This window comes from Symsagittifera roscoffensis, chromosome 9, assembly GCF_963678635.1.
Source record: "Symsagittifera roscoffensis chromosome 9, txSymRosc1.1, whole genome shotgun sequence".
Taxonomy (NCBI): Eukaryota; Metazoa; Xenacoelomorpha; order Acoela; family Convolutidae; genus Symsagittifera; species Symsagittifera roscoffensis.
This window is the reverse complement of record NC_087070.1, coordinates 40,126,080-40,153,659: the sequence shown is the minus strand read 5'-3', so window position 1 is coordinate 40,153,659 and position 27,580 is coordinate 40,126,080. Positions and strand designations below refer to the sequence as shown.

Here is a 27,580-nt window from a genome sequence, read left to right as displayed (position 1 = left end):
AAATAAAAGTGTTCAATAAAAGTGCTCACTTATTTGGTGGCACTTTTTTATGCAGTGGAAATTACACTACCATATATTATCTGCATAGTTCTTGAAATAATGGAATGTTCTGCGTATTTATTGAATGATAGTAAAATTTTTGAATTTTTTTCATTAGTTTTTTTATTATTTTTTTTCAATTATTTTTTTTGTCATTTTTCTGCAAAAAGTATTTTTCTGCTTATTGTAATATGACTGTCGAATATGCCTAGCCTCTGTTCATTGTCTGATTACCTTAGCAAACTTGCAAGCGTTAATGTATTAGTACGAACATTCTTTCTCAGTACGAACAGTATAACTTAACTCGCAGATAAGGGTTCATTAAAAGTGCTCATTTTTTGGTAGCATTTTGCTGTAGTATTGGACATCACGATCTGTAGTATTGGAAATTTCATATCATATGTTTTCTGCTTCATTTGTGGCTAGTATTTACGACTTATTAAACGCCCGTCGCTGAGTTGTTAGTGCGTGACACTCATATTATCTAGGTCGCTGATCACATCCGAGATGTACCCGAGTTTATACTAATTCGAGATTTATTTCTACTTTTTCTTATTGCTTTTATAGAGCTGCTTTTTGTCATGTTTTCGCTAACATCTGCGAAGCTTAGCATAGCCTCTACTTTTGTCCTATATTGTTGTATAGCAAGTGGCGCGAAGCTCAGCTTCACCTCTGTGTCAATATTTTTCAGTTTTTTGTACATGCTTTTTTATGATTGTGTTGTATCGCAAGTAGTGCGAAGCTCCGCGTAGCCTCTGTGCAATATAACAGAATTTACTGAGTTTTTTCAATAACTGATTTAACTCCGCAGATTTTATCTATATTTTAAACGAGGTTTGTTTACCTAGAAGATTTTCTTCTAGACTACCTATTTAGAAATGGTATTGATCAGGTTTTGTAAGAGTAAAAAATTTTCATTTTTTTAGACATGATCGCGTGATATCTCCCTGAATGCCCAATTTTCTAAGCGATAATTTTAAAATACTTATTTAATTGATCAACAAAATCAAATTGATCTGGTTTAGGATTCTGATTAATACCGCGGCACTTCTCAAGAACTAGACATAATTTTTAAAAAGTTATTACATTTTCCATTTCAGATCATTTGAAAGTGTATGCAACTGCTTTAAGTGACCAATAATCCTCAACTTAAAACCTTTTGTTTGTTTGTTTTTTTTTGTTCAAGTTCAATTTCGTACTTGCGATGGTTAAATAATCTCAATAATGATACGCTCACTGTTATGACTGGTAAGTGTATCGAATGTGTTTTAGGGAGCTGAGAGGTGCGAACGAGAAGGCAGAGCAGCTGCAGAGACAGTTTGCTGAGGTGGACCAGCAGGATGTGAAGCACAGGGCAGATGTCAAAAACGCCAGGGAGGGCATACCCAAGCTGAATAAGGAAACGGAGACACTGGGCAAAAAGGTAAAGGCCTGCTGCTGCTACTGCCTCTTTTTTATTATGCGTTATGATGACCGAGTTTTGTTAAACCAGTTCGTGTATATTTTATGCACATAGCCGAGTTTTTCAAAGTTATCTAAATCATCGTTTCATGGTGAAAGCAATAAGTCTCAATACACAAGCAAACGATTGTGCCAAATTAAGTGTTCATTTTCACTCTACAGGCACATAATAATTACAATCGATGCGAGGATCAGTTAAAGCGTATCATAGGCGGCGATTTACTCCGACTCGGAAATCTATCGCAATTGAATTGAGGCAAACTATTTGAAAATCTTAAGTATTTTCTTGATTTGCTGGAGTCAGACGAATCGAATCTGGTGTCTGATAATTTAGCTTGAAAATACGTGAAAACTAAAGTCAGAAGAGTAGTAAAGACAGTTTATTGACTTGAGAAGGAACTGCTGACTTGAATGTAATTAATTGTATTTAATAAGTCTGATAGTTGATTATTTTTTGTTTGTCTCTTTTTTCCCAGATTGAGGACGCGCAGAAGAGTGTGGGTGAGAAGAGAAAACAGATGGAGAGGATGGAGGAGGAGCTGAAGAGAGTGAAGGGGACGAAGAAGGAGTTGGACGAGGAGTACTCGGCTGCTGTGGAGTCCATAGACACCAGGAGTCTGCAGCAGGAGAAGCAGACCAAGTGCAAACTACTCATCTCTAAAAACGAGGCCAGTCAACTAGAACTAACCAAACCCACTCCTAGTTGGCAGTTTCTCTAGCCGCAATCCAGTCATCTCTCAACTGTTTGCTGGCCTTGAGAACGCTTTGTGTAAAATTGTGATAAGTGCCGAATACCTGCATTCCATGTATTTATTCGGTATAATTTTCAACCACAAACATGTTTGCCATCAAAACATTTTGCAAATGATGTCAAACAAGATAAATGCTTTATTCGTCAGCATTGAAAGTGGTCTGATTTTAATCAAAATTTAAATGATGTTTTGTAAGTATTGCGTATAATGAATTTGGAAATTTCGTACTTTAAGAGTAACGCAAAAATAGTAATAGACAGATAAGAGATGTCATGGCAACAAAGCATCAGGAAAGCACTCTTTTTTTCTCCAGACTACAAACAAGTGCAAGAGTGAAGTAGACAGAGCACATGCGAATCTGGACATGTTGAACATGACCAGGAATAGATTGCACAAACAGTGGCAACAGGCCACGACGGCGGCCGAGAAGCTGCAGCAGGATCTTCACGACATGACTCAGTTCGTGTTCACTTTTATTTCATGCCAGACATTCTTTTTTCCTTTATATTTTGTATGCACTAGTCTTTTGAGTGGATGAAACATCAACGTAGCTCACTAAATTGCCCACAACGTTTGAGTAGTCCCTGATGGTCGTTTGGGCGGACCACTCGCTGGTAAAAGAAAGCTGCTCTTCTGAAATCTGAATAGTCAGGCAAGGTAGACGCTTTGTATAAATGGAAATAATCCGTGTACGTGTACTTGTAATAGTGCTCAGTTTCGAAACTGTAATCGTAATCATTAGTATAATCACTGTCGTAATCATTCTCAGTGGAGTCTTCGCTACCTTCAGTACTATCGGAAACCATATTCAAGTTGTCACTTCGTTTTTGACGTTTATTTGAATTCTTAGCTCGTTTTAGAATTTTGAATGTTTTGGAATTCCCGTCTTTCAGAATTCGGTTTTTGTCGTTGGCTTCAATCTGATTATTTGTTTCAGAATCTACATCGGCCATTTGAACGGATTTCTGCTCTTTGTTTTCATTATCAACATGCCTTTTTTTTCGTTGGAACACTTTGGTAACTTAGCACAAAACCTTTTGTGGTTGAAGTTGTGTCGGATGTGAGCCTAACAGTCAGTTTAGACCCGGATGAAGAGTAAGACGCGGGCTCTGGTAGCTCTCGGCCACAAACTTTTCGATTGTTTTTTACTTTGATAGTATCAGATTGTGTTGAATTTCCGTCAAAAAATTCAAGATAATCGTAGCATTTTCTGTTAAAAGTTCCCTCTAGATCCAGATTCTCGAAGGTTATTTGAATAACTTTATCAGGGTCTTCAGATTTGATCAACCAAACACAATTCAGCGAATTAAGGTATTCCGACGGGTAATTCGGGGAAGAGAAGTTCTGAGGCTGGTCAGTCGCAATAAGGTTTTCACCACATAATTTGATTTCACAGCCTGCCTCCTCTCTTTCGTCAAAATCTGGAAAAAAATTTCAAGTTTAAGATTTTCTTGCCCAATTTTTTTGGGTCCACATTTTATAACTATATGCAAGGCTCATACTCAGTTTTTTAAGGTGAAAAATTTGGGTGTTAATAATTAATTCATTGTGGTTTCCGCGATTCGCAGAGAATCTATGAAAGGCTATCCAGCCTTAGTCTTTTGTTGAGCGCCGCTCTATTCTAGCTACTCAAGGTCGTTTTTTTGCGTTCAGATTAATCACGTGGTATCACTAGTACAGCCGAAATTGGTCAGGCTGTGGTAGACCTGAAGCTAGTCCTCACACGCTATCATTGCCATGGCATGGCTAAGAATCAAATTTGCGATCTGACTCTACAAGTTTTATCGAACTACTTGGCAATTTAATCCCACAATTTTAAACAATTTCTATATAAAAAAGACTGCTCGAATCAGGGCGTATCATCCCTGAATGTTCCGACTGCCTTTTAAGCTTTATGGAGCAGTAAAAACCATAAAAAAATAAATGTAATAAAATAAAATGAATTTTTTAAATTTGAGATTTTTTGTGAAAATCATCCCCTCAGACGCCATTTAAAGTACATAACTGCTACAGTATAATAATTAACGAAGTTTTGTTATCTTTTTTTTGAGCAAAAACTTGATTAGAAGAATATTCAACAATAATAGCTTTCATCACCAACATTTTCGGCGGCTGAGTATCCATTTACGAATCCGGCACGTGTAGATTTTATACAAAATGGAAGCTGTTCTTGAGATTGATATATACGAGTTTCAGAACCTTAAAAACCAATATGATTTATATATTTATATGACGACGTTCTTTATAAAAAGTATAGGAGTTTTTGTTCTATCAATCTCACTTATATTTAAATGCGGGTTCTTTGGTTTTGAGTTAAATTTTTCTAATGTAAAATTTTTTGTTCAGCGGTAGAAAGTTTAAGCACTGAATCATATCGCTAGTGGGTAAAGCTTTACTTAAGCATCGGCCTCTGTTTTATTGCGCTTGTATAAATTCTTTTTGATATCCTTTTTAGTGCTGCCAATTCAGACTGAAACCAAGAAAAATTTTTGTGTTGGATAGTTTAAAAATCTAGATGATCTTGATAGATAAACGTGACCACTCAACCTTGGTGCTGGTCTTGTGATTTTTCAACTGTGCTCGTAATTTTGCCTTTTTCGAACCTTTTTTTTAGGTCGACTAAAGTGATTTTCTGAGGTCTCCCAAACCACTATAAAGACCCTGTTTTGGCCAAAATTTCTGCGCCGCAGGCAAAATTTTGAAAAACAGGCCAAAAATAGCGTTTTTAGGCACTTTTTGGAAAATTTCGACCAAAAAATTGATTTTTTTGGCGCGCGCTCCCCCCTCAAACATATTTTACATTGGCGCCAAAGGCGCCTTTAGAAAAATTTTAAGGTCAGTCAGCCAAAAATGGATATCTTAAAATAGTACAAAGGGGAGACCCTTTGGGTCGAATTCCTGAGGGGGGGGGGGGGGGGGGGGTCCGCCCCTCCCCCTAAATCCGCTACTTTCCAAATACCTTGTAAAATTTTGGGTTATCGTGCCATGGCTTGACTAATATAATTGCTTATATGACATTTCTAGACTGAAATTTTCTAGCATGTCACTCAAACGCTGAGATGTCAATAAAAACTTTTGTTGAAACTCTCGGTTAATTGTTTTTTGAGATTCTGGCGTTAAAGTAAGAACTTCTTGATCTCATGAAAACATACTCGAGAATAGTAGCATATTCCGAGACAAAGGTATGAAGTGTTTGTAGTTTTTTGGACTTTTTAAAGTTATTTTTTTAGTTAATTTTTTTTTGAAAAGAAAGAGTTCCTTCTTTTTCCTAAACTTTTGTAAGGCAATGTTTTAATTGTATCACAAGTGTTGCGAAGCTCCGCTTCGCCTTTGTTCTGTGTCATTGTTCTGTGTCTACTATAATTATCATTAACCAAGGTCCTTTTGAGCTCTCACCTCCTGTTAGACATTCTGCTGTACCATCACATGCTATCGCACACTGTTCGTATTCAGGGCACATAAAATAGTCCTCGTTACAAATGTTCTCCAGCTCGTCTTCTCCAGGGAGTAGGGACCCGTCTATTAGTATGGGCTTTTTTTTAGCTTTCCATTTAAAAGGCAAGCCTAGGTCAAAAGCCGAGATCATTTATTTCAAATTCATATCACTTTTTATCATTTGCTATTTTTAAAGCGTTTCCTCTATATTATCCTAGCAGGCGAGCGTCAAAATTTTTGAAAAATTTTGAAAATCTTGCATCCTAATTGTATCCTAATAATACGACCAAATGTTTTACCTTAGTTCAACTTGGAGCGCTTTAATCCGCTGCTAACCCGTGCCATAAGAATGCAAAATGTAGCACGTTAGTTATCCCAAATTGGTCAAATTAACATTTTTGAATTTTTAACCCCACTTCTTTACAAAAAATGATCACAGGTGAATAAGTTTTTAATTTTGAGCTGAAAAAAAAATCCATCGAAAATGCTGAGTTAAAAAGTTGAAAATTGACTGAATAAAAAACCACCACAAGCATAATTGTTCCGCATTTTCTTGAAAGTCAGAACAAAAAAATTTGAGACCGTTATACAATTTTACATTCTGGGCATAAATTCAACAAATTCGTTTTTGTTGTCTAACCATGAAAAAGTTATAATAATGCTTTTTATATTTACGCGAAGTCGACAGCGTTACTCGCATATGCAAAAATTAATTGAGGTACCTTTTTAGGGAAACACTTAAACAACAACCCATTTTTGTTCAACTAAGTGTTGGGATAATTTTCCCTATATGGTCTAAGAATGTATTAAAAAGGAAAGATAACCTATTCAAAAACTTTTTATTACAATCAGCAATATGGTGCTTGCCCAGATATAAGTTTTATCCAAATTTTCCTTAAAGCTCAATAATAGAAAGGAATCAATTAAAGACTTTGATTGTTAATTGTAATTACCCTTGTGATAAGCAAAGGATTTTGCAATCGAGTTCTAGACTTTTATACTGTTAGTAAATTTGTTGACAGAATAGTCAATTTAAGTAGAAACGATAAGTTTCACTCTGACGTGTTCATTTTCTTGGAAAATCAAATAAAAAAATTCTTTATTGTTGTTATTTGGTGGAGTCAGTTTTAAGAAATAAATTAGTTTTTCGAAAAAATTACAATTTTTTTTTTCGGTTTTCAAATTCTTTTCGGGTCGTAAAATCTCAATTTAAAGCATTTTTTTCTACATTTTTTTCTCCTTTTCTTTCTGTTCAGCTCAAAAGGCTTCGGTTGCTTATACATTGGTTTACAGGTCTTTTTTGGAGTCATCCGGGAGCAATAATGCTTCACCATTTTTTTTGTAGAGAAACTTAAATTTTTTTTTTGAGTTTTTAAAAATATAATTTTTTTCGGCGCAATATGCGTGCTTTAGAATTATCGGCTTTATTATCGCTGTTTAAATTTTGTTTCAATTCTTACTTGACTTTCCTTTTGATAAAAAGTTTTGACTAATTTTCATGAAAAAAGTCCATTCAAGAATAAATCAAGACGAATGTTGGATGTTTTTTGATACATCACTCTATTTGACTTTTTTTTCCAAAAAAAAGAGTTCTTTCTACTGCTTCATCTCTATTTCTGTTGCTCGATTTAGTATGATATATAGGTGTTGTGTCGCATTTAATGTGAAGTTTTGCTACGCTTTTGGCTGGTAGCGTTTCTAAAGGGGCAGTTAATTTGGTCGAGATTTTTTTTTGCTAGTTTACATGTTTTTTTAAAAATAATTTTTGAATTTTTCTACGTTTGCTGTTTATCTACTAGTATTGATTTTCATTTAATTTTCATCACAGGGGATGCAAAGCTCTGCTTTGCCTCTGTTCCATTTGCTTTCAAAAATGGCCATGCAACACAGTCAAACATCCGCTATGTCAAACAATCGAAACTACATAATAGTTATGCAACATTATGACGCTAGATTTTCGAAAATAAGATGTCGTTCACTAATCAGATTCCAATAAGCCGACTCTCGGTTTAAGGTCGTCGGTGTGCACGCTACAAACGCGTCGCTAATTTGCGGCGATAACCGGCTCTATTTTTCTTATAGGTTCCTGCCACTATAGAGTTCGATCACTATATCATCTGTTAAGCGAATGGTAGAAACTGGATCTTTGCCCGACTTTTTGAAAAATGTCGGAATTTTGTCCCTGTAAAACTGTTTTTTGGATGTTTGCAACACTTAAGTGTTTTTCGATTGTTTGACATTGGATGTTTACAGGGTACCCTTTGATATATACTAAATTTTAAAAGAAGGATCTGCTTAACAACCTCCCCCCTTGAAGAAAAGGGGTGCGAAGGGGTGGGATTGTTAAGTAGATTAAGTAAGTCGAAATTTTGACCGATCAGAACACCAGCAGAATTAGAATTCTCAATGACAAGCTCTAGTGCTAATTTACTAATTTTAATTTTAGGGGAGGAGGTTCTGTAGTAGATACCATAGGGGTAGGGGTGATTGTTTAAAAGTAAATTCCAAATCAGTTAAAAAGAGCCCTGCTATAAGTTCGGCGCAGTTGTGCAGTTCGTCTGATTCGTCACTGTTGTCGCCACAGTTGTCGATACCGTTGCAGATCCAAGCTACAGGGATGCAGATGTGACTATTAGTGCACTCTCGGTAACCTAAAGAAAAACAAAGGGCTTTAAAAAGTAAATTAAAAAGTACGATTAAGTATAATTGTCAAATAGATCCTCCCAATTGTCATACTTGTACCAAGCCCAATAAACTAACCTTCCTGGCATGTATGAAACTCCAACTCATCAAATGCATCTGCTGCAAAGGCTTGCAGTGAGTGCTTTACATAATCATCCAATACAAGCAAGTCGCTGTATTTTTTAATTCTGCCGACCAGCGATTTGCGGACTGGGTTCTCGTTGCAAACTGTTACGGCTGGAAACTCCAGTCTAGGTCTGGAAACAATTTCGATTTCGACCGACGTAGGATAACTGAAGTATTTTGCCACTATTTGGTAAAGTGAAAAAGAAAACGTCATAAAAAGGCCGATGTAAATTAGGAGCCAAATAAGTTTGACGATTTTGTGATCACGTGCTATTTGCGGAACTGTGGCGTCTCTTAGTTGAGCGGCCGATTCAGATAAGATTTCTTGTCTTCGTGTTTTGGAAGGTTTTGGCGGAGAGTCCTCGGGTTCGAATCTGGTTTCAAGCATTACTAAATCTGGCCACTCTTTTCCTCTATTTGATTTTTCACTCGGCTGCATTGAAGCATAATTCTTGCTGGTGGTTGAAGACATGATTTTGTAATTGTAATTTGGTGAATTAACAATAAAATTTAGCTGTTTAAGCCTTTGTTTTTCAAACAATTTGAAAATCTTTTGATCGAAGAAGTACGTAGCAGAGGAAAACGTTTTCGGGTAATTTATAATAGAAAATTAGAGGAAAGATTGATAATTCTCAACTTTTAGCAGATCTGGGGGGCAATAATAAATACATAAACAGTAAAATAAGCAACAAGTATCTTATTGGAGATTCCAAAATAACTTGCAACTATACTGAGAAAGTTGTAGAAAAACTTGACACCTTAGATAGTTGGTGTAAATAGTTTAGTATTGGACTGAGCAAGCTGCACTGCTGTGTTGTAGGATTTTTTGACGTTTCGGACAAACTGGAAAGCAAGTTCATTGTCCTATTACAATCTGAATTTGTTGTCAAAGTTTATTACAAACTAAATCCAAGTTTTCTTGGTCAAATAAGTTATATTCTTTAGCGAACTGAAATCTACAGTGTAAAATTGAGAAGTTACTAGGGCTGGTGTTCTAAATTCGTATCTGAATGTCTGAAAATGTTCTCTAGAGCCCCTGAATAATGTACGCAATAACACTATTTCTATCTTTCAAGACAGAAAATTTCGGCGTTAAATGCATCAGTTTTAGTAACTTTTTTTTTACACTGTGAACGTATTTTGAGTTTTGATTTTGTGAATTTTGTTATTCGACATTCGCTGGAGAATCTAGAATCTGGCTTATGATTTCATAACATTCAAACTACTTTCAAGTGTTTATAAACATTTCTCAAGTACCTATAACCTATTAAACAATCCCAACCCCCCCCCCCCCAGAATGGGGTGGAGAAGAGATTGCTCAATTGACCCCTCAGGACTCCTATAATTCAGTTGAGACTACTTTAAAATCCCCCTTTCCAGAAATAAAGGGTTGAAAAGTAGATCTGTTCGTTTTGCTAACAGATTGGCGTAGCTCAAAAAAGTTCAACTTATTGTTCCGAACCTTGAAAATGGGGAGGAACTGTGTAATAGGGTGAGTTTTATTTTTTTTTGATTTTCTCGCAAAATCAGGTACCACAAATAATCACCGGACTTCGTTGAGTGATATATGATATTAAAACTTTTTTAGTCGTGATTCGAACCAGTTGAAAAAATTTCCTAAACAGTTTTCCAGTGTCGAGAAATACCGGTTGGAAATTATTTCTCGTGAAGTTTCTAGCGAGTAAAGCAAGCCAGCAGGCGCATTTATGCTCAATTTAAGCCGTCTACAACAGCTCACTTATGCTTAATTTAAGTTTTACGCGAGTAAACTTAGTTTTTGGCGTTTTTAACGCCATTTTGGGAATCAAAAAATAAAAACAATTGAAAAAATGTGATTTTTTTTTGATTTTTTTAAACAATAGTTTTTGTTTTTCTAGTTTCCGAAGACTATGGTCGTAACATTATGTTTTTTCTATTCATTAACATCTGTACAAAAGGAGGTATTTTTATCAGCAGTTTGGCAGCATCCAAAAGGATGCTCAACAAGCTGTTGATGATTTAGGTTGCAAGCGCGCCGAAAACAAAACAATTTTCAGATCAAAACTATCCAACATCTTGTGACAAAATCTGAAATTCGATTGTAAATCAATCGTTCTAGTGATTCAGCAAGGACGGGAAAAAGTGAAATTGGTCTGAATTTGGAGGACTTTCCTTCTTAATTTTCCTTCTTAATGTTTTGGTAAAACGTTTGCAATTTCTAATCAACTCGGAAAAACTGTTTTGTCTGACGTTTTTGATTAAATATATAAGTTCATCCGGCTCCAATATTTCTTGTATCAATAGAATAAAAAGATGATTAGTTTTGTGGCAATCTAGGTTAATTTTGTTTTAAAATTTTTTCAAGATACATTTTATTGCAGTTGTTGTTACCGGTCTAAATAACAATGGTTGTTCGACAAATTTTTTGATTTTTTGGCTGGTGTATGGGTTATTATAAGAGTTTGCTAACTTCTTACCTATTTTTGCGAAATAGTCGTTGAGTAAATCTGCAGCTGTGCTGATGTTATCTGCGTTGTAACATTTTAGCAGTTCCAGTGATATTTGTAATCAATTTAAAAAATTCATTTATTTTCTTTGGCTTGGGTTTGCAGTGCGTTCTGATGAAGAATTTTTCTTTTTTTTACATTCAACGTTTTTGGTTCAAAGACTGATCATTTGAAAAAATCAGATTTGACTAGGACAATTAAGCCATTGAAACCCAGTGTACGTTTCTTGACTTACCAACAGCGTTTGAAACCGTTGATCTCAAGGTTCTCTTGAATATATGTTACCATTGTGGTAAAAAAAAGGACGAGCTTATGATTTTTTAGTTTCTTATCAGGTCGAAATCAGTTTGTATGCATCAACAAAATCAAGTCGCAAATTACTATAGGATTCAATTTTAGGAACACTATTTTTCAATCTGTCTTTTGATGATATGCCAAATTCGAAGAAAAAAAACACAATAATCCATTTCTATGCCGATGATACAGCTACTTGAACGCAGTCTGAAAACAAAACTTTTTAAAATGAAGACCATAAAAATGCATTGACAAAAAGAATGGTTGGACAAACGCGAACTAACTTTGAACTTGAGTAAAAACACGACAGCTAGATTCTTTAAACGGAATGAGAATAACAACTACTCAATTAACACAATAAGCAATGAAGACATTGAGCGAAAATGCATTATCAAAGTTTTAGGTTTCTATCTCGATAAGAAACTGCATTTCGAAGATCAAATTGAAGTTGCTATTACGAAGTTAAACAAATTTTGTGGAATCATCTATCAAATGCGAAGGAATCTAAGAAAACATCAACTGAGCCCGTTTTTACCAAATATACGTTATAACGGTTCTTCAATATAGTGTTTTTTGCGAGTTTAAATGTGGACATTTTTTTGGGAAAAGTTGAAAATTTGTGATGTAAAAAAACCATTTCCAGCAAGGAAAAATAGCTGCTATACAATTGGCACTCATTTTAGGGACTTCAACAATTGAATACAGAAGTTCAAAACGGATTTATTTTGTAAAAGAAAATAAAAGTTGTTGCAATTACTTAATCAGTACAGAGCTTTCCAATTGGGTAAGAAATCTGCAAAACATTAATGTAGCCCAAGCAAAATTGTTGAAAAACTGTCATTTTTAAAAATCGGGTCTATTGTCAAATAATTTTGGGCTTCTATCTTAAGTGAAGTCTTTGTTATGATACCACAATTGATTCTGTGTGGTTTTCGATGTTGTCAAATAGCGTCAGAAAACTAAAGACAAACTTTAACATAGTTACTTCCCACATCGAGAATTGATCGGAACCAAAATCACAAGATTCAAATTAATCCTGAGCCTTAAGCGATTCTTCCGTTTTCTTCGAATGTCAGACCAATAAAACCTCGTTATAAAACACCCAAATAAGAAAATATGTAGTTGTGCATTCAGAAACAAAACTAAATAAAACAAGGACATGCATTCAGAAACAAAACTAAATAAAACAAGGACAGACGGTTACTGTGCAAGTAAGCCAGAATATTACGACCAAAGACTTCAAAAAACAAAACAAAATCGATTTTGTTTCGTATTTTGAGCTTGGTGTGATAATCAATTAAAGCCTTGAAGTTTTAATTTCTTTCAAGTTAAGTTCTTTTTCTGTCTCAAACGTATTTTTGAGAATCAAAAACTTCGAAGTTTTAGAACTTTTTTGGAAATTCTAAGTTTTTGATTCTCAAAACGGCGTTTGAAACAGAAAAATAACTAAACTTGAAAGAAACTAAAACTTCAAGACTTAAATTGAGCTCAAAAAAATTATACTAAGCCTGCACGCTCACTTTATCAACTAGAAAAATGACCATAACACAAAAATTTCAAATCGGTATTTCTCTTTGATTTTTTTAAATAATTTTTAACACTCGTTCATACTATGAAAAGGCACTAATATAATTTGTCAGTCGACCTACTTCGCTGATTATTTGTGGAACTCCATTTCGCGGGGAAAACAAAAATAGAAAAAATGAATGAAACCTAGACACACCCGTAGGCAAACTCTCCCTTACATATTGAGTGATCGGAACGGCAAGGATAACCAGTTACTATTCAAGTGACACAAAATGTTCAGACTCTCACTGTTGAAAAACAGAAGTTAAAACATGATTTTTCGAATTAAAGTAATCAAAAACAAATTTTTGCCAGACTTTTTTTTATCAAGAAAGGGCGGGTTAATTTTTGACTCCTATCCCTAGCGAAGGCTTTTTTTGATACCTCAATTGATTCCATGGAGTGTTTTGAGGTACTCAAACTGCGTCAAAAAACACAAATTTCCTAATAGTTACTTCGAAACAAAAGCACAGGAAAAGTGATAGGAACAACAGCACCAGATGTTGTTTAATACTGAAACCCTAAATAAACTTTCCCTTGTCTTCGAATGTCGGAACAACAAAACCTGTCAGAAAACTCCAAAGTATACAACTTTTTTGGATAAGAGATTCAAAAAACACACAAAAAAATCTAAATAAATTAAAAGACAGCCGGTTGCTGTGCAAGTTGCACAGAATATTCCGACTAAAGACATCAAGAAGCACAAAAAAATTGACTGAATTTTGTTTTGTTTTCTGCGTGGTGTTATATACAGATGTTAACCAAAAAAAATAGTACAATTTTATCAAAAGTTCGAGTTTTTCTTTCAAATTTCAATCAGAGTTATTTGATTTTGATACTTAAAATGTTGCTAAAAATCAAAAAACAACCCTTAGCTTGAAAAAAAGTAAATTTTCCTGGCTTAAATTGAGCTTAAATTGAATTCAGTAAGCCTGCACGCTCAATTTATTAGCCAGAAACTTGACCAAAACACAAAAACTTCAAACCGGTCTTTCAACTCTTAGAATTTTTGTTCAAATTTTCAACAAACGTTCACACCATGCATACTTGTCAACGGGCCGGGCCGGTTGTGGGCCTCAACGGGCCGGGCCGGGCCGAGGTTTTCACTTTTGTCAAAGGGCCCCAACGGGCCTTACTTTACTTTTGTGGGCACCACAAAGCACTTCAAATCCGAACATCGTCGTACATTGATGTTAATGCATTTTGGATAACAAAGGAACTTGTGATGAAGAACCCATTGTTGGGTCTTAAACACTTCGGAAGTGCAATCAATCCCATATTGCAGGAGTATCAAAAAAGCAGCAGCGGGCCCCAACGGGCCGATATTTAATAAATTCCCTGTTTATCGGACCGCCAACGGGCTCGACTTGAATTATATCAGGCCGGGCCTCAATTATGGCGGCCCGTTAACAAGTCTGACACCATGGCTGAAAGCCATTACTGTTTTTTTGTTCGACTTATTCTGCTGATTATTTGTGGTACCTAATTTTAAGGGGAAAACAAAAAGGGAAAAATGAATAAAATCTGGAACTTGCGCACGCGTTAAATTGAGCTTAAATAAGCTATAGTAAGCTTGCACACTCACTGTATCAGCTAGAAAATTGACTTAAATATAAAAATTTCAAACCTGTTTTTCTCAATACTGGGAAATTTTTTCAAGTTTTCAAAAACTGCTCAAACTATGACTGAAAGGGCATGAATAAATGCGAAAGGGCATCTAGTGTGTAGATAAATAACTCAAAAATATTAATTAGGATATCCTTTCAATTTTTGAAAAAGCGTTGAGAGTTCAAGAATTTCAATTTTTACGCTTCAAGAGTTTTAGACTTTCACGTTTCAATAAGCCACTTGTAATACAATTTTGCGTGAAAAAAAATATATATTAATCACTCCCAAAAACAAACTTGCTCTCCATGTTTTCTACCGGTCGAAACAGGAATGAAAACTGGCTGCTATACAAGTGGCACTCATTTTACGACTTCAACGATTGAAGACAGAAGTTCAAAACTGATTTTTTTTGCAAAAGAAAAAAATTTTCTTGCAATTATTTTATCAGTACAGAGCGGCCTAATTGGGTAAGAAATCTGCAAAATAATAAGGTAGCACCAGCAAAAAATTTGAAAAAATTTGAAACTGTCATTTTCAAATATCGGATCTATTTTCAAACAAATTTGGGCTCCTATCTTTAGTGAAGTCTTTGTTCTGATACCACAATTAATTCCATGTGGTTTTCAAGATAATCAAAATGCCTCAGAAAACAAAAGAGAAACTTTAAAATAGTTACTTCCCACATCGAAAATTGATCGGGACACATCACAAGATTTAAATTAACCCTGAACCATAAACAATTATTCTCGTTATAAAACACCCAAAATAATAAAAACATGTAGTTCTGCGTTCAGAAGCTAAAAAAAATCAAAGACAGCCAGTTACTTTGCAAGTAAGCCAGAATGTTAAAACAAATACTTCAAAAACACAAAAAAAAATCATTTTCGTTTCGTATTTTGTTCCTGGTGTAATAAACAGATCGTTAAAAAAACAAAAAAGTTGATTTAATAAATTCTGACAACTTTTTGAATTCTTTTAAGCAGAACTTTTTTGAACTTCGAAGTTTTAATTCATTTCAACTCAAGTTATTTTTCTGTCTGAAACGCCGTTTTGAGAATCAAAAATTTCGAAGATCCAGAATTTTTTAAGAATTTCGAAGTTTTGATTCCCAAAACGTCGTTTGAAACAAAAAAATAACTCAACTTGAAAAAAACCTAAAACTTCAAAGCTTAAATTGAGCTCAAACAAGTAATACTAAGCTTGCATGCTCACTTTATTAGCTAGAAAATGACCAAATTACGAAAATGTTAAACCGGTTTTTCTTTTTTGAATTTTTTTGTGGTTTTTAACAATCGTTCAAACTATCAAAAGGCAGTAAAATAGTTTGTCAGTCGACCTACTTCGCTGATTATTTGTGGCACTCGATTTCGAGGGGAAAACAAAAAGAGAAAAAATGAATAAAAGCTGGACACACCCTTATGCTAAGTTTTTCCCTTTATATTCATTGATCGGAACGGCAAGGGTTACCGGAACAGGATTTTTTAAATTAAAGTATTCAAAAAAAAAAATTTTTCGCTATTATTTTTTTCCATCAAGAAAGCGGGGTTAATTTTTGACTCCTATCACTAGCGAAGGCTTTAATTTGATACCTCAATTGATTCCATGGAGTGTTTTGACATAGTCAAACTGCGTCAAATAAAACACAAATTTCACTATAGTTACTTCGGAACAAAAGCACAGGAAAAGTGATCGGAACAACAGCACAAGATGTTGTTTAATCTTGATTCCCTAATTAATTTTTCTGTTGTCTTCGAATATTGGAGCAACAAAACCTGTCAGAAAACACCGAAGTATACTTTTTTTATAGATAAGAGATTCAAAAAACACAAGAAGGAAATCTAAATTAATCAAGGACAGCCGGTTGCTGTGCAAGTAGCACAGAATGTTCCGACTAAAGGCTTCATAAAAAACCAAAAAACAATGACTGATTTTCGTTTTTCCTGCGTGATTTGATAAACAGATAATAACAAAAAAAATGTAGTAAAGTTTTATAAAAAACCCGAATTTTTCTTTCCAATTTCAAGCAGAGTTTTCTGGAACTTTGAAAATTTTGATTCTTAAAACAGCGCTAAAAATCAAATAAAAACCTTAACTTGAGTGACAATAAAATTTCAAGGCTTAAATTGACTTTAAATGAAATACAGTAAGCTTGTACGCTCACTTTATTAGCTGGAAAGATGACCAAAACTCAGAAATTTAACTCGGTCTTTTTCAACTCTTAGAAATTTTTTTCGCTTTTTCAACAAACGTACAAACTATGGCTGAAAGCCATCACTATGATTTATCGGGCGACCTTTTCCGCTGATTCTTTGTAGTACCTGATTTTGCAGGGAAAACAAAAAGAGAAAAGTTGATTAAAATCTGGAACACACGCACGCGTTAAATTGAGCTTAAATAAGCTCACTGTATCAGCTAGGAAATTGAATTAAACATAAAAATTTTCCAAGCTTTTTTTCTCAAAACTGAGAAATTTTTTAAGACTTGAAAAAAACAGCTGCTTAACTGAGTAAAACCTGAAAATATGAGTGGCAGCTGTATATGAAATGGTGAAAAAATCTGAAAATTTCTTTTCTAAAGCTGTTGTAATGAAGGCTTTATTAATATACCACAATTGATTTCATGCGAGTTTATTATAAAGTAATCAAAATATGACAGAAAAGAAAACACATACTTCCCACATCAAGAAACGATCGGAATAAATGACTAATCGTGGAACCTTAAACAATCATTATAAGTTTTTTGAATGTCAGAACAACAAAACCTCGCTATGAACACCTAAATAATAAAGCCGTATGGTTGTGAGTTTATTAGGAAAACTACATTTTTTGGGTCAATTTTTTTGTGTAAAGACTCATCTATCATCATAGATAAGGGAAGTCTTTTTGATCATACACATTTCGAGATGCAAACAACACTGCTTGTATTGTGCATCACTCAGAAAACCATTCTTCTGAAGTTTTTTTAAATTGTTCAAATTATGATTTAAAGCCCTCTGATATGATGTTTTACTCGACGCAATTCGTTAATTAATTGCAATACAATTTTGCGTGAAAAAAAATATATTAATCACTCCCAAAAACAAATTTGCTCTCCATGTTTTCTACCGGTCGAAACAGGAATGAAAACCGGCTGCTATACAAATGGCACTCATTTTACGACTTCAACGATTGAAGACAGAAGTTCAAAACTGATCTTTTTTGCAAAAGAAAAAAATGTTTCTGCAATTATTTCATCAATACAGAGCGGCCTAATTGGGTAAGAATCTGCAAAACATTAATGTAGCACCAGCAAAATTTTTGAAAAAATCTGAAACTGTTATTTTAAGGCATCTGGTGTAATAAACAGTTACAGATCTGAACAAAAAAAATGATTTATTGATATTAGAGATGGTAAAAAATTGTTTGAAAAATTTTAACAGTTTTGACAATTTTTTGAATTCTTTTGCGCAGAACTTTTTTGGAACTTCGAAATTTTGGATTCCCAAAAAGCATTTGAAACAGCGAATTAACTTAAATTAAACGAAATTTAAACTTCAAGGCTTAAATTCAGCTCAATCAAGTTATACTAAGCTTGCACGCTCACTTTATTAGCTAGAAAAATGACCAAAACACAAAAATTTCAACCTGGTTTTTCTCTTTGAAATTTTTTTTAGTTTTTGCCTGTTTAACAACCGTTCCACCTATGAAAAGGCATTAATATGTTTTGTCAGTCGACCTACTTCGCTGATTATTGTTAGCACTCGATTTCGCGCGGAAAACAAACAGAAAAAAAATAAAAGGAAGCTTGACAAACCCGTGTGCAAAGTTCTTCTTTATTTTTTGAGTTATCGGAACGGCAAGGATAACCAGTTACTATTCAAGTGACACAAAATGTTCAGACTCTTACAGTTGAAATACAGAAGTTAAAATAAGATTTTTTAAATTAAAGCTAGATTTTTTTCGCTAGATTTTTTTTCTATCAAGAAAGGGCGTGTTAATTTTTGACTCCTATCACTAGCGAAGGCTTTTTTATGATACCTCAATTGATTACATGGAGTCTTTTGTGGTAGTCAAACAGCGTCAGAAAAAAAACGCAATATCACTCTAGTTACTTTGAAAAAAAAAAGCACAAGAAAAGTGATCGGAACAACAGCACAAGATGTTGTTTAATCTTGAATTCCTAAATAAATTTTCTGTTGTCTTCGAATATTGGAGCAACAAAACCTGTCACAAAACACCGAAAAACACCGAAGTATACTTTTTTGATAGATAAGAGATTCAAAAAACACAAGAAGGAAATCTAAATTAATCAAGGACAGCCGGTTGCTGTGCAAGTAGCACAGAATGTTCCGACTAAAAACTTCATAAAACTTCACAAAAAAAGTTGAGTGATTTTCGTTTTTCCTGCGTGGTTTGATAAACAGATAATAACAAAAAAATGTAGTGAAATTTTATACAAAACCCGAGTTTTTCTTTCAAATTTCAAGCAGAGTTTTCTGGAACTTTGAAAATTTTGATTCTTAAAACAGCGCTAAAAATCAAACAAAAACCTTAACTTGAATGACAATAAATTTTCAAGGCTTAAATTGACTTTAAATGAAATACAGTAAGCGTGTACGCTCACTTTATTAGCTGGAAAGACGACCAAATCACAGAAGTTTCAAACCGGTCTTTCTCAATCTTAGAAATTTTTTTCGAATTTTCAACAAACGTTCAAACTATAGCTGAAAGCCATTAGTATGATATATCGGTCGACCCATTCCGCTGATTATTTCTGTAACTGATTTTGCGGGAAAAACAAAAAGAGAAAAATTGAATAAAGTCTGGACTACACGCACGCGATAAAATGAGCTTAAAAAAGCTATAGTAAGCTCGCACACTCACTGTATCACCTAGAAAATTGACTTAAATATAAAAATTTCAAACCTGTTTTTTTTTCAACACTGGGAAATTTTTTCAAGTTTTCAAAAATTGATCAAACTATGACTGAAAGGGCATGAAAAAATGCGAAAGGGCATCTAGTGTGTAGATAAATAACTCAAAGATATTAATTAAGATATCCTTTCAATTTTGGAAAAAGTATTGAGAGTTCAAGGGTTTCAATTTTTACGCTTCAAGAGTTTTAGACTTTCACGTTTCAACAAGCAGCGGTAAATCAACTATATTTGATAGAAGCAAAGAAAAAACAACTAGCCAAAATTATGCCATTTAAGTTGAGAATACGACGGTAAAAACAAATATGCAACTCAGCAATGAAAGAACAAAGAACACTAAGAAGTTGAAAATGTAAAGCCTGAATTGTAGACTCAATAATATTATCAATACTAGACTCATCAATAAAGCCTAAAAGGTTTCAATGTTTATGACAACTTGATTCTGTTTCAAAGTTCTGCGGATGGTTCTTTCTTCTCAAACCGAAAGTGCAAACAAAAAGCAAAGGCTATATAGCAGCTCAAGTATACTTCAGTTGTTTTTCAACGATAATTCTAAAGTTTTGCGCCCTTGATTATAAAGGTTTTTTTTATAGGCGTCTAAATAAATAATGCAAAAAACATCAAAACTCTGAGAGGCAATAAAAATTTAAATCTTTGCTTTTCAGTTTTTAGACCAAACAAAAATGCTTCTAAGAAGTTCGGTGAAATGTTTAGAAGATATTTATAAAAAAATCTTTTAGTCCTCTCAACCCCGCAAAAGCTTCATGTGATGTATCGCCATCCAAAACATTTTGAAATTTTGCAATTAGTTATAATACTGATTTTTGCCTCTTCCAATGGCAAATTTGAATCGACCAAAAAGTAAGCCGAACGTTTTTATATCGCCAAAAAAATTTTACTGGCAAAAATTATTCGACCCATGGGACCAAGAAAACGATCTCCCCTAAATCAATTTAGTGGGGAGATTGTTTACCTGGTTAAAAGTAATATTTTATTGCCAATCAGATTTGAGCTTTGAGCATAATACATGTAAGCCCTGCGGCTTGAACTTAAACCGTAGAGTTTAGTCACTTGTTCTATTAAGAAGGGAGATTGTTCAAATGGGTCGACCCATGATTCGACCCTGTTTGGTCCATTGTTTGTGTTGATTTGACCAGAGTCTTCGTTCGACTCTCTCAGGGTAGAAAACCAGACATCGCTCGACTAGTTTGTTGAGTGGGGGTAAACTAAGATGAATTGATTGAAAAAGTAGAGACAAAAATTTTTTTACTGTGAAATGTAACATTTTATGAAATGTAATACGTAGCAAGTGCACTGAACAAAAAAGGAGATAATTTTGAAAAATTTGCAAATTCCATGAACTAGTAGAGGGTAAACTGGTGCGGGCTAAACTGGCGGGGGTTGTCAATGTTTAACGCCCTTCCCCCAGAGTCTACGAATTAAAATTAATTCCCCCAATTATCAGCCATAAGGGGGCAAATGGCGGTTGGTTAACTGGCAGGAAGGGGGGGGGGGAGGGGGTAAACTGAGGGGGCGAGGGGGGATTAAATAAGGAGGTAAACTAAGATGAATTGATTGAAAAAATTTTTACTGTGAAACGCAACATTTCATGAAACATAATACGTAGCAACTGCACTGAACAAGAAGGGAAATAACTTTGCAAATTTCATGATTAATCTCTCGAAAAAATCCATTTTATTTGATTTTAATCGATTATAATGGATTATTTTGGCATAGAAAATAGTAGAATTCTAATCCTTTTTTAATGGATTCTAATCGATTTTTTTGTAATTTTATAGAAACTGACCATATTGTGACAATATGATCGATTCTGATCCATGGGCGCCCGGTGCGGGTAAGCAACATAAAAATGAATTGAGTTGGAACTTGAATAGATTGTGAATAATGCAGAAATTATTGCAAATTTTTCAAATAATTTGGAAAAAAAATTGAGATTATAGTCCATTATCATTATAATCAAGTGTGATGGACTTTTGTTAATCGGAAACTATTATAATCAATTTCATAGCCTCAATTTGCAACAACAATGAATTATAAGTACAATATTTCAGACAACAATATCCCATTAAATCGACTGTTTTCCAATCATATATCTTTGCATTTGTTATTTCCATCCAATCGATATCAAGCTTTTTTCAAATTTCAAAATAGCAAAACGAATAATTTGAAGTGCGTACCCACGAAACCGCATTCCTGGATAGCCGAAAAAGTAAATACCTCCGGTTGTAAGTAAATTAAACAAGACTGCTCGTATCAGGGAAAAGCCTTGATTTTTCCGACTGCCTTTTAAGGTCTATGAAGTAGTAGTAACATGAAAAAATCTAATTGTAATAAAAAAAAGATTTTTTTTTTCAAATTTGAGATTTTTTGTGTCAGTCTTGCAAACAAGCTTCCTTCAACCAATTTGGAATGACTTCTAGGACGGATTAAATCTCCGCTTACGCGTTATTAGCTCAAAATGTATTGCACGTTACTTGTCCCAAGTTGCCAAAAATGGCAACCTTTATAACTTCACGAAAAATGATTACAGGTAAAATATCGTTTCAATTTTAAGCTCAGCACAATAAACCCATTTTAATGAAATTTAAAAAATCAATCTTAAAAGGCTAAATAAAAAATCTAAACCTGTGTGAAGAAAAAAACCCACCCCGAGCACAAATGTTCCGTTACTTTTGTAACGAAAGTCGGAATAATAAAAAATAGTGTTATTAAAGTGAGACTCATTTCGATTGGTAAAAAATTCCATAAAAACTGGCAGCCTGTTAGCTAACAAAAGATCGAAAGGCTTTGTGAGGTTTGATTGGGTGATACGTTAACTCTCATTGAAATATTTGACAACAAAAGTCCGGCTCAAGATTTGCCCCCCACTCATGGGTGGATCTAGGATTTTCTCGAGGGGGGAGGATTCTCTAAAAAAACTTCAAAAATTTTGTCGACTTTTTTTCTAGGTCGAACAAATTGATTTTCTGAGCTCAACCAAATCACTATAAAAAACCAATTTTGAGCAATATTTCTGCGCCGCAGGAAATTTTTGAAAAAAACGGGCCAAAAAAGTTGTTTTTAGGCACTTTTACGAAAATTCGACCAAAAAATTGCGTTTTTTCGGCGCGCTTCCCCCTCAAAAATTAGTTTATATTGGCACCAAAGGCGCCTTTAGAATAATTTTAGGGTCTGTCTTCAAAAATGAATTTCTCAAAATAGTACAAAGGGAATTGTGCATGAGTGGTGCGTTAGAAGAAAAACTTGGTAGGGGAGAGGAAGTGAGGTCTGAAATTGAAATGAGGGAATCATGACATTAGAGGTTTACTGAATAGTAAAGGGAACGGTTGAAGGATCCAAATTGTCGGCTCATTGTGGGCTAAAAAAATGATTGTTTTGATAAAGAAAGTTTATTTTGTGTGGTTGTTCTACAATTTTCTTATAAGTATCGTCATTAATCGGTTGTTGGAGTGTTATGTGAGATATTGGGCTTCGTTCGGAAATAATTATTTAGAGTAAGCGCTCGGCGATCGGAAATGTGTGTCTATAACTTTGTGGGACTAAAGATAAATGGTGATTAAAGTTGTGTAGATGTGATGGTGCTGTAGGTGTTGTAATTTTACTATCTTGTGGAGTATCATATATACAGTTTTGCAGATAATTTTTTTAATTATTTTCGCTAATTTGAGCGTCAAGAAGAATTTTATTAATTGAGATGGAAAATACTTCAGAAAATTTGGCAAATAAAATGCGTGCTACGCTTGCTTGTCTATTGAATTGTGTATTATATATTCCTTTTAGAAGTGAAAAGAGAAATCCAATAAGACTAAACATCGCGTATTATATAGTCAACCTTTTTAATATATAGTAGGGTGATCCGAGAAATGCTCGAAGAGTTCGTTTTTGATGTTTCTGAAACTGAAAATATTAACTGGTGAAACGTTTTGTGGACGGTACTTTTTCCATTGAGATATTTATAGTCTGTAATGTCTGTGAAGTATCCACTATAGTCTTGTCGGTAGATGTCGGAGAAACCTGCAGTTTCAACTAGTTTTCGTAAGTTTTGATCAGTTGACTGTCTGTGTATTGTATCCATTATAGTGAGGATTTCTTGAAAATTTTGCGTTCTAATGTGATGTTATATGTCGGACTCGGAATAAATATCTATTAAATTTAGGTCTATCTTCGGATATCGAGAGATTTCAGGTGAAATATTCTTAAGAGGTGTCATTATTGTAGGGTATGGAGTTAGACGATAAAGTTCATCTTTGTTTGGGTTAAGCTGCACTACATTGTGGCTATTTTCAGGTCCACAGAGAACAGCTGTATCCAAAAAGTAGGTTCGGCGTGATAACGTATCTAGAAAATGTACTTTGTGTTTTTATAAAAGATAGGTATGCGTTGGTAGCTTATTTTATCTTCAAAAATACAGAGAGTTGAATTTTTTTTAGTGCAAGTATTAAACCATAAAATGTTTCCTTCACAATCAATGAAGTTAGAGCGGTTACCGGATAAGCAGCATCCTGCGTAAGGTGTGTTAAGTACTGTAGGGCGAGAGATTGGATGTTTGTGTTCGTTCTAATTCACATAAGTGACGAAGTGTTTCTAATTTGGAGAAGGACATTTCTTGCAATGTTCTACTTACTGTATAACCTAATTTCAAGTCAAGATGAATATCGCAGTGGATTGCGCCAAAATAGGTGTTATTCATTAGAAAAAATTCCAGTAATCGGGTACTATCTTTATTTTCTGGATGACCTTTTCCGCCAGCGCATCCTCTATTTTGGTGAAATGTTACTGTGATGTAGAATTTTTTATTGTTCTCCATTTTGATATGGATGTTCTATATCTTAAATACTTGGCAAGTTTTCATGTCAAAACTGTTTTTGTATTGGACAAAAAATTCTGAATATTGTGTTTTGAGAAGTGATTTGGAATATTTACATGCTACTTCCGTTTTGTGGTAAATCTGAAAACGTGGTAACTTGATTTCTGTATCATCCATTTTTTTTTATAATTCTGTCGGTTTGATCTGACTTGATCAAGGTTGATTTCGTCGAAAGGTTTAGATTCTAACGGTATTTTGTGTGAAATTTTATCATTCTTGCGTGAATTGTAGCAACTTGAAATGTGGTACATGTGACTTCAGGGAACCAAACTATGGTTGCTTGTGTTCATGTAGTGAGATTGCAATGTTCTTGATAATTTTTACAAGTTATGTAGAATCCTTGATACAATACGTTATCATTTTTCAAATCTCGTGTTTATTGGAATTTTTCTATTTGAATTTTCCGTTCAAAAAACTTTTTTTTTCCTGGTAACCTGAGTTTTTTGTGTCCGCTTTAGAATTTGATGGGGTGTTTATTCCAATGTGTGGTGTCCATTTTTAACGTGTAAATCATAGGTTAAACATCTGTGTGCGCCGTGATACGGGAAATTATCTTCTAATTGTATGACCTTGTTGAAGATCAAGTTGTGCTTGATGTGCAGAGTCTGGAAGGACTTGACAATTTACCAAATTACTGTTTGTCCTTTTATTTTTCACTTTTTTTAACGTTGTAGTTCATTCTTACAATTGTTGAGGTTATGATGTAAAAGTCATTCGATATTACATTGATAAAAGGGTTCATGATCCGGTCTGTTTTTGTTGCTGTTTGAAACTTTTTTCTGAGAATTTCGCTGTAAATTTATATTCTGTTGGAGTTATAGCCCGGGTTTTTGAGTAATTTTTAGCTACTTTTTTGTTGATTCAATGTCTTCTGGTTCACATTCGCTTTGTGTTACTTGAATAATTGCGTATTTGTGTAGTGTTTTTTGTTTATTACCTTCACAATCCTAATTTGTAACAAGAAGGTCTTGTGGTTCTGTTTGGGGGAAGGCTTTGAATGAGGTATAGGTTCTAAAAGCACAAAACCGAAAAAGTTTTTGATTAGAAAAGCATTTTAGATACATGTTTATGATAATCTTGAGAAGGGATTATCGAATGTTATGTATCTTATTGTCTTTTTTGTTTATCTATCGTACTTTTAGGTAAGTTCTGTTGTAAAAAATGGATGGTGTAAAAATTGAGCTGTTATATTCGGTGGAAATAGTGGTAATAGATGAAGTACTAAAATTTTTAACTTCAATAATTTTTCGAAAGTAAAGATTAAGTTATATTGGGTAAGGATTTGGATATTATGTTCTTGGTTGTCCTTGTGAATATCGTGTCGATATTATAGTCTGTTGGGTGCCCAATTATGGATTCGCTGGCTATGAAAGTTTTGGATTGTATCACTAGAAAGATCTAAAGGGGTCGTTGATGGTGATAAGGGTTTGGTAAAAATTCTTGGTGTTGTAAGGTTTCGATCTCGTCGGGCGTGAATAATTTGTCTATCTATTGTAATTGTTAATTTTTGGTTTTGGCTAGGATGTCTGGTTCTGTTAGGGTTTTTGAGGTGAGGGTACATGTTATATTTGCATCGTTTTGTGGTTCACTTAGGGGTGCTTGACGATTGGCTGGTGTTATTGGTTCGGATAGCGATGCGTGTCTTTCTTCAAATGTTCAAGGCTTTTCTACAAAGGAGATACGAGTACTTGATTCGGGTTGGCTTGTTTGGCTAGATGTCAGTGTTGTCGGGGGGTCAAGGGATGTGGTGGCTGGCTTTAATAGGGTGTGGATTTTCAATTTTGAAATGTTTATATGCTTTATTTATTTAAGTCTGCGTTCTTTATAATAATGTTCTTCAAAAATTATAAGTCAAATAATTATTTAGTCAAATGCTATTGCAAAGGCAATTTTTGCCTTTTTTTGTGCTTTTAAAAATTTTTCAAATGAGAGAAACAAAAAAAGTTTACAAAAAATTGTGAAAAGAGTAAGAATATCTGTCTTACTTAGTAAACTTCGTATCATTTATGAAAATTATAAAATTTTTGAAAACAGCGAAGACTCGTACCTGGTTAGATGATCAATGGTTTTGGACAGAGGAAAGTAGGTTTTTATGAGGGAAACGAAAAGAATGAACTGACAAAAAAATAAAAAAGAAGAGGAGAGGATGTTCTAAAAAGTCGGCTATGAGAAAAAAACAAGGTTGGAAAAGTGTTGAAACAAATGTTTGGTCAAGTGAGTTTTTTGACGCCAAGTGTAGAAGAATTGTTTATTGATTTTTGACAAGTGGGTTGGGTATGAAGAGTTTTTGTTGAAAAGAAGTCTGGGTGTCTAGGTGTTAACATTCTAAGTCTTGTTTTTATTTGTAGGATGATACGGGGCTTTCGGGAGGTAGAACCTGAGAGTAGTTTTCGGGGTGTTTCTATCTGATCATCTCGGAATTTATTTTTAGGCTGATGTAATATGCTTTTTTTTGGAAGAATGCGGGGTAATATTAAGACAATTTTGTTGATTTTTGTGTTGATTGATAGAAGAGAGTTGTATAGTTTTATGATAATCATTTAAGTTGTCAAATAGAAGGGTGGTGCTTATTTTTTACCTGAAGGTCTTTGATTTATAGTTTTAGATCTAGTTCAAGTTGGAGATACATCGGCTATTAATAGTTGTGGTGTTTAGAATGAAATGAGGTAATTTCAAATCATTTTGATTGGCTGATTTTGAACTAGTTAATTCGAGAAAAAAAAAGGATTGTTTGTAATTGAAAATTTTTTTAAAGTTTTTACTGAAAATGTCCTTAATGTTGCCTAATTAATCAGAGGGTTTTTGAAATTCTATTTTCTGTTATTTTTGATTGTAATCTTTTGTAATGATTGTAATCTTTTGTATTGATTGTAATGATTGACGTTGTTGTTATTTTTATTTGGTTTTGGGTATGAGGATTTTCTTGTAGTTTACGATTAGGTCTTTGTTTTTGAGGCTTGTCTGATATATCTTTCGAAAGTATATGTGATCATTGAGGTAGATGATCGACGCTGGTTGTTTTTTGTTGTGAGTTATTTTCTGTGGTTTTGTCAACGATATGTAGTCCTCTGAAGGAGTATAATTGTGTCAATTCATAAAGGGCATATTCCTTTGGGTAGTATGAAAAAAGATTTTTTCTAGATTGAAATATTTCTTTTTTTTTGTGATATACAAGTTTATGTGTGACGTCTGTAGGTTTTTGTATACTTTGAAATGGTCTTTTTGGATAGATTGTAGCTTATTTGAGATTCCTTTCTGAAAATTAAATTTTGGGAATAAAACACTTGTTCCTATTTTTAGGTTTGATGCAGGTGTAAAACTTGAATTTATT

At 34.0% G+C, this 27,580-nt stretch overlaps 1 protein-coding gene across 1 annotated transcript in view; it reads left to right on the top strand.

The window, feature by feature from the left end:
- The window catches only part of LOC134854594 (structural maintenance of chromosomes protein 4-like), a 402,174-nt gene that overhangs the window by 351,825 nt on the left and 22,769 nt on the right, over positions 1 to 27,580 (top strand). Inside the window, exons 7-9 of the mRNA XM_063870921.1 lie at positions 1,312 to 1,462; positions 1,977 to 2,168; positions 2,566 to 2,711. Coding sequence (XP_063726991.1) covers positions 1,312 to 1,462; positions 1,977 to 2,168; positions 2,566 to 2,711 — 489 coding nt within the window. The remainder of the gene's footprint in view (positions 1 to 1,311; positions 1,463 to 1,976; positions 2,169 to 2,565; positions 2,712 to 27,580) is intronic.